The sequence below is a fragment of the Tamandua tetradactyla genome, chromosome 17 (genome assembly GCF_023851605.1).
Source record: "Tamandua tetradactyla isolate mTamTet1 chromosome 17, mTamTet1.pri, whole genome shotgun sequence".
Classification (NCBI taxonomy): Eukaryota; Metazoa; Chordata; class Mammalia; order Pilosa; family Myrmecophagidae; genus Tamandua; species Tamandua tetradactyla.
Genome location: NC_135343.1, coordinates 47,469,946 through 47,478,080, shown reverse-complemented (window position 1 = coordinate 47,478,080; position 8,135 = coordinate 47,469,946). Strand labels below are relative to the sequence as shown.

The 8,135-nt window shown below is 40.0% G+C and overlaps 1 protein-coding gene across 1 annotated transcript; it reads right to left on the bottom strand.

Moving 5' to 3' along the window:
* On the bottom strand, positions 1–6,399 carry LOC143661016 (uncharacterized protein C2orf78-like). The gene is made up of 2 exons (XM_077134582.1): positions 4,904–6,399; positions 1–2,150 (listed from the first exon to the last, which is right to left on the bottom strand). Exons 1-2 carry the CDS (start codon positions 4,998–5,000, stop codon positions 301–303), a joined length of 1,947 nt encoding a protein of 648 aa, XP_076990697.1. The 5' UTR covers positions 5,001–6,399; the 3' UTR covers positions 1–300.
* Positions 6,400–8,135: the final 1,736 nt, after the last annotated feature.

Sequence of the window (8,135 nt, the reverse complement as noted above, 5' to 3'; positions counted from 1 at the left end):
AGAAGCATCTCAAAACTCAAAAGGCTTCTTTATTTTATCTATTAATACTATTAATACTATTACATTTCTATTAATATCTTCTTTATTAATATTATTCTCTATTAATACTATTACATTTCTTCATTCAATTTATCAAGTTTTAAATATATATTAATAATACAGAAATTTGTATCTATCTGTCTAACTATATGGAAAAATAACTGGTGCACAAAGTTGCACCAAAAATCCTAGTAACTCTTCTTACATTGCATAGCCATAGCGTTGAGCAATTTCCATATCTTTCTCTCTTTCAGTGAAAAACTACATTTTCCCCAAAGAGGTGTATTTGGCAGCATTCTCACGTTCTTTTTGAGCCTTTCTCTTCATGGCCTCGCGCTCTGGCCTCTGCTCTTTTGTGATGGGCTTTGATATTACTGGCCCAGGAACATTGGGCTTCCTCCATGGAATTGGTTGCAAGCGGAAATCTTGGAGTAGAAACTGGTTTTGAGGCTTGGGTGGGGACTGGAGCTTGGTCACAGTAGCGGGAGCAGGGTCCCGTTGGAGAGAAGTGCAAACAGATGTTTTGTAGGATGCAGGCTTCGAAGCTGCAGACTGAGGAACATCAGGCCGGGTAGAGTTGGTTAAACCTGGCCGGGTTGGGTTGTTCGAAATCGGCTTAGCAGGTCTGACAGAGCCTGTACAGGATGTTTTGGCAGGAGCTGGCCGGGATGGATTGACTGCAGTAGGTTGCGTTGAACGAGAAGAACCAGGTTGGGCAGTGTTAGCCACAGAAGGCCGATGTGAGGCCAGAGAATGTGGCCTCCTAGGAACACGTCGAGGTGGAGGCTTCTCTATGGTTAGAAAAGGCAAAGGCACCAGCTTGACCTTGCCAGGAGGTGGCAGCTCATAGTCGGATGGAGAGGAGCACTCTTTCTCAGCTCTGTTTTCTGCTTTCTGGGCTTTGACTTGAGTTTTCTCAGGACCTTTTCTCTTACGTGAGGTATCCAGCCACGGTTTGTTAGCTGAAGGTGGCCGGGGGCCTTTGGTGTTGCTTGAGTTTCCCAGGGTCTGGGAAGAAGAGTGTCCACTTTTCTTATCACTCTTCTTCTCCAGTGCATGAAAAACCTGCACAGACTCCAGCATGCGCATGCCCAGGCAGCTTCGAGGCTTTTTAAAGGTCTCTTGGCTAAGCTCGGGTTGATTGTTCTTCCGTTTCACCTTGGAAATTGTTGGCTTTTCTTCTCCCTTAACTTTATTCTCTGACTGCTTACTCTCTTCAGTTTTCTTGGAGTTGTTTTCTCTGGATCTTTTGGTCTTTTCCTGCTCATGGCCCTTAGTTTTGCCAATTCTGTCGGATGCTATTTTCTGAGGTTTACTGTCAGGAGGCTTGGCAGTAAGAGCCCTGTCACTGGCTGTAGCACTGCAAATCACCACTTTTTCCTTTAACAGGCACTCTGAGTTCTTTGGCTTGATTTTGGCCTTGGGAGCATCTCTGAGAGGCTCAGAGGCCTTGTGTTTGTTCTTCCGGGTTTGATCAGAGGAACTCTTTGTCACACTTGGCTTTTCCCGTACCGGATTTACCTTGATGGCTTTGATATCTTTGGCCTTCGTTGCCTTGGGTCTTTTAGATTGATCAAGGTCCTTCAAGAGCTGGGGAAGGTGAATATCTTCCACCAGTGTAGCAATATCTGAAAAACCACTGCTAGACTCCATCCCATTCTCAAATGTCCCTTGGTCCTCAAGACCCATGTTGTTCTTTACCAGATCAGTGTTTTCAGAAACAGACTGCCCCTCTTGGCTGAGGGGATCAATGCATGCCAGAAGCTGATGGATATCAGGGATTTCTAAAGGGAGTAGTGGAGGATCTTGGTTTTCTATTGTGATCTGATGGGTATCCAGAGGCTCTGGAAGCTTGATTTTAATCTCATCCAAGTTCTCATTCTCTGTTTGTTCCTGGCTTGGAGCTGGAGGTAATGCAAGGAGATTACGAGAACTCTTAACTGGAGCTATCACTGAAATGTCCCCAAGCTTGGAAGGTGGGCTACTCTCAAGTATCTGGATATTTCTGGCACTGCAGGACTTGGGGAATTCTGAATTTTGTGGCAAACAAAATGTCTGGATTGGAAGTTGCAATCCCAGGGAAGTCTCCATCCCCAGGGAAGTCTCCATCACTACAAAGGAATTAAGGAAGAAGTCAGTTCCTAGTAAATGAGACACTCTCCCTAGACACCAACAACGGGCAAGGCTTTTCTACAAACTTATCTTAAGGACCATGGACAGGACCATGCATTAGTAAATAAAAGGCTGCTGTTCTGGATAGGAACAGAATGATCATTTGATGTCATTGCTTCTTGGCTTCCTTTGTATTTCATAGGATTGTTATAAATCAAATGAAAAGTGTGAACCTGATTTTTTAAATAGGAAGTGTTTTATAAAGGCTAACATTCTCATATAGGGTCCTTTCAATTCTATCCACTCTCCTGAGAGAATAAAAACACTTTGTGCCATGGACTAGGCAGAGCTCTTTCTCAAAGAGAAAGAGTATATAAGTATATAAAGAGTATATAAGCAAGGACAGATTTTGTGCCTGCTTGCTTTGGATAGGATCCCTGAGCACAAGATCTTAAATCCTGGTGTGTATTAAGGAAATAAGGAGAAGGTAAACTGACACAACTGCAGTAAGAGTTCTGAAGTGCCTTCCAAAGAGAATAAAGTGATGGATTAGGAAAGGGAGTTAATTACTGTGTGCTAATGCAGGGGTCGTGACCACTTAGGGCAGTGAAAAATGTAGTATCGCTCAGCATGCTCTTGGGGTTTTTTACATGGTGCATAAAAGGTCACTAAAGAGTGCCACCTATATTAGATGTTCCTTATGTACATAGGATCTGAAAACATTGGAGAGCACCTAGCAAGTGTAGCAGTTAAAGTCTCAGGGCTTAAATTCCATATAGAAAGTGGAGGTGAGAGATCAAGAAAGGGAAGATGAATGTATATGCAAACCACTCAGGAACTCTTATGCAGGTGCAAGAAACATATGTCAAAGTGGCCACAAGATTGCTTAACAGGAGACAGAAGAATGTAACTCCATATTTGCTGCTAGAAACCTAAGCTTTGTGGGGAATCTTGAATTTATGGGGAGGAAAGGAGGGTAGGACAGTGTGTACCTGCCCTTTCCCTAACTCCTTCCCCTCATTCCTGAACTGCCGAAGACTAAGCCCCCTTGTGCTTTAGTGACCCTGTCACTGGGTATGGGTTTTTATTTTTGTTTTTTGACATGGGCAGGCTCCAGGAACCGAACCCAGGTTTCAGCATTGCAGGCGAGAACTCTGCCACTGAGCCACAATTACCCTGAGGTATGCTTTTTGATGGTTAATTTTGTGCTGGGTACTTTCTCTTCTGCTGTCATTTTGTAACATGCTGAGCCTTTCCCCTTCCCTGCTTTTCCCTGAGATAATACAATGAATAGATACTTAGTGGAACTGAAAAAAAAAAGAAATGGATACTTCAGATTAATATCGCCACATAACAAGCAGAAAAGAACACATGTATCTTGAAGGTTTTTATGTTCATCCATAAAACCTAGTTTATAATCATCTTCAGCATCTTCAAAGCCTAAAAAACAATCATCACTGCTAGAATTCTTTTTTTTTTTTTTTTTTAATTTAAGGTAGGGAAAGCCCCAAAACTTCCATAACATTGTTTTAGATAAATGCGGAATTAGAGAGCTGGGGCTTGACCTTTTCATTTTCTTCTTCGGTAGCTAAGGTATAAAAACATGATTGTTTACAAGTGTGAATTCCATTTAATAACTGTAAAACTAAAAGCAGCCTTTGGCTAGGAATTTGTCCTCCTGATGTGCCTGAGAATCCAACACATTTTTAAAACTTAATTTTATTTTAAAAGGCAAAACATCTACATTGTTTTAAAATCAGAATGTAATAAAAAGCATACACTGAAAACTCTGTTCCTCCACCTCTCCTTAGATAACCATTTTATCAGTTTCTTGGCTATAGGAATCATCATTTCTAAAATGTTTACAATGAAAACTTCCAAGTGCCATCTCTGTTCAAAGAAGCAATAAAAATAACTGAATTTTTTAAAAAGAAGAAAAAAAGAGTGGTTATTCTGATAAGCTACATTTTCTAGAGATAATCTAAGCATTTGCTGAAAACAACTTCATTTTTCTCCGTTGAGAGTAGATTTCACTCGATGCTTTCTGCTTCAATTTTAAATCTTGGGTCCTCTTCAACATTCTACTCTAACTACCTCTTTTCTCCCCCTTGAGAGCCCCTTCATGCTCCTTATCTCCTTCATTCTTACATTTTCTCCTCCCTTTTGGCTCCTGTTGACTGTGTTTGATGAAAACAGTCTTGAATGAACAGAGCCTGGAATATCTGCCTCCTTTAGTCCAGTTCTATTCACTCCCCCTACTTTCTCTTCTCACATAGTTTAGATGGGAAACTCTAAAACACGTGAATGTTGCTTTTTGAACAGTACAAATTTGAAATACTGAAGTTGAAATATCAGTAAAGGGAGACTATTAGAGATGAAACATCCTTCCTCAGTATATATTGCTAGTTTTCTATACCGTTTAGGTCTTCTATTTCTGTTGAAACACTCTTAAGAAGTGTTTGATTTCATTTTCTATATGTGTGCCCTATAAAACTCAATATTAGAAAATAACGGGACCATTGAGATTAATCAAATCTAATATCCTAGGGTAACAGATGAGGAAACAGATTTTGAAACTCAATGACTTGTACAAAGCTTCCCAGCTAGTAAGGTGTCAAATCCAAAACTGAAATTAGGTCTCTGGTTTCCTAGTTCAGTATTTCCTCCCATTATTTCATGCAATTTTCATCCTACTATTAAATTTAGGGGAAAAATCTGATGGAAAAACATTTAAAACAGTTTCTTTCCTTACCTGACATGGTCAGAGAAGAAGAAACATCAACTGCTGCGACAAGCGTTGAGGAGACGACACTAGACGATGTCTGAGTGGCTGAAACCAAAGACAGCATGTGTCCAGTACAAACAGCACTGGTCACTGGTCACTTGCGATGATACGAATTCATTTAAAGACAACTCCATGGAAACCCCAAGATTCTACCAGGTGGTAGTAGGTTTGGTGAGAGAATGAGGTCACAAAGCAGGCAGTTTAAAGGTCTGCTATAGCCAATAGGTAGGTCAGATCCCCAGCTAGAAGACAGGATTGGCTGGAGGGAGGGCTGAATTAGCACTTCCATGGCTGAGCTGTGAGCAGGACACAAGTGGCTTTCCTATTTTCCCCCAGGCTCTTATACTAGGAAAATCATCTCAACGTTTCTTGTAGATGTTCATTAATAAAATTAGGTAGTAGTTAAGAATAGTTCATATATTTATACATTTATAAATATACATTATATATAGTTAGCCATCCTTAGAGAAGAAAAAAAGGGATAGCTTAGGTAGAGCAATGATAGCCTGGAAACCATACCATGTGACGAGTGAACCTACTGCAGCTTTTAAAGGACCAATGGAGAGGATTAAAAAGTTCTTTTTGTAACTCAGTCAAAGAGTACTTTGAAGTTTGTTGAGTGGATCTTGTGGTCCCAGGTTCTTCTCTGTTGGTATCTCCTTGGATCCCACCATCTGTTAGCTGGACCTAACCTGGCTGGACCAGGTTGGACTTCCATCTCTCTTCTGCCTTCTTTTTACTTCCCTTCATCTTAGGCATTGTTTCTGAGGCAAGCCTCGATCTTGCATTCTTACATTCACGGATGGTGCTTCAAGTTAACTTCCAGAAGCAGAGGCCTTCTTCAAAAGCTTCATGCCTCACACAATGATTCTCTCTATGAGAAGCAGACACCAGGGAGCTAGAAGAAACAGCTAACTGAAAATCTTCCCTCTTCTGGCCTTTGATCGCAGTTCTTTAATCTGTGATTCTCTTCCTCTGGTTCCTGGAACCAGGTAGGCATCATCCTTTGCTCTCTTTTATAGGAGAGAGACATTTTGAGATATTTTTCCCATCTTTTCATATAAATGTATCTAGTGTGGCAGTTACTGTAGCCTCCTCCCCCCTTACAAACAGCCACCATAGAATCTTAGGCCCCTAGGATTCTCTGTCTGCCATACTTGGGTGCAAGACCAGGTAAAATGAAGAAAGAAGAGGACGTTAGTGGAGAATGGGGAACAGGCAAGATACCAGGGTACAGAAAAAAATTATTCATATGGGTTTATAGTGTCTCTGTAAAAAACAGGTTTACACACATTGGCCTTATCGTATAAACGTTAAACTGTTTTTGAATTAACAAAAATTTGACCAACTAGAGAGTCTGGCAACTGCCATAAATTCTGTGCCCTAAAAAGAATAGTCTTAAATTTATTTTTCTCAATTTCTTTTATGTTACATTACCTCATTTATGTCATTCTTTGGTATGTTTGTAGAGTATATAAAATACTTTTACCTGTACTGGTTGTCTATATGTTCATCTGTGTGTTTTTTCTTTATTAATGCAATTTTTGTTCATTTTTAGTGTGGTAACACACATACAACTTAAAATTTCCCATTTTAACCACTTTCAAGTGGGAAATTCAGTGGTATTATATTCACAATGTTGTGGTGTCATCATCACAAGCCATCACCTAAATTTTCCATCGCCCTGTAAAGAAACTCTTCCCATTAAATATAACTCCATATTACTCACTCCTCCCCTGATAAACCTGTAATCTGTCTCTATAAATTTGTATATTCTATTTATTCATATAAATGGAATCATACAACATCTGCTTGTGTGTGGCTTGTTTTTCTTGGTAGGACGTCTTCAAGGTTCATCCATTTGTTGTATCAGAACTTCATTCCTTTATACAGCTGAATAATATGCTATTGTGTATTGTGTGTGTATATATATGTGTGTGTGTGTGTGTGTGTGTGTGTGTATATATATATATATATATATATATACACACACACCACATTTTGTTTATACATTCATCTGTGGACAGTTGGGTTGCTTCCACCTTTTGGCTATTATGAATAATGCCACTATGAACATCGGTTTACAAATATCGGCTTGAGTCCCTACTTTTAATTCCTTTGGCTATTTGCCTAGAAGTTGGCTTGCAGGGTCATATGGTAATTCTATGTTTAACTTTCTGAGCAACTGCCAAACTATTTCTCACGGTGGCTGCACCGTTTTACATTCTCACAATATACAAGGGTTCCTATTCCTCTGAAACCTTGCCAACTCTTGTTATTTTTCTTTATATTTAAAAATAATAGCCATTGTAGTGGGTCTGAAGTGGTGTCTCATTGTGATCCTGATTTGCCTTTCCCTAACGGTTAATGATGTTGTCCATATTTTCACCGGCTTTGTGGCCATTTGTATATCATCTTTGGAGAAAAGTCTGTTCAAATTCTTTGCCCACAAAAAAAAAAATTTTTTTTAAACCCACCAACATGCAAACACGAACATTCTTACCATATGATCATTCCATCCTTGGTACACAAACAACAACTCACAGTATCATCACAGTTGTATATTCATCACCACAATCACCTCTCAGAACATTTACATCAATCCAGAAAAAGAAATAAAAAGAAAAAAGAAAAACATTCATACGTACCATACCCCTCCCCCTCACCGATCACCAGCAGTTCAATCTACTAACTATATTTTAACATTTGTTGCCCTTACTAGTTATTTATTTTTAATCCATATATTTTACTCATCTGTCAATAAGGTAGATAAAATGAGCATTAGACACAAGGTTTTCACAATCACACAGTCACATTGTGAAATCTGTATCATTATACAATCATCTTCAAGAAACATGGCTATTTGAGCCCCCAGTCTTGGGGGTTGTTCCTATGAAACTTAACCTCAAAAAGAATAGGTCAGGTCTACTTAAAATTTAGGCCTAAGAGTCACCCCCAAGAGAGCCCCTTTTGTTGCTCAGATGTGGGCTCTCTCTCCAGCCAACACAACGAGCAATCTCACCACCCTCCCCTTGTCTACGTGGGACATGATTCCCAGGGGTGTGGACCTTCCTGGCAACGTGGGACAGAGATCTTGGAATGAGCTGAGACTCAGCATCAAGGGATTGAGAAAAACCCTAGAATGAGCTGAGACTTAGCATCAAGGGATTGAGAAAACCTTCTCGACCGAAAGGGGGAA

Excerpts from the sequence above, each read along its gene's own strand:
- LOC143661016 (XM_077134582.1), bottom strand. The coding sequence starts at position 5,000 with ATGCTGTCTTTGGTTTCAGCCACTCAGACATCGTCTAGTGTCGTCTCC. Across the intron at positions 2,151-4,903 it reads TTCTTCTCTGACCATGTCAG|TGATGGAGACTTCCCTGGGG; the intron begins GTAAGGAAAGAA and ends ATTCCTTTGTAG.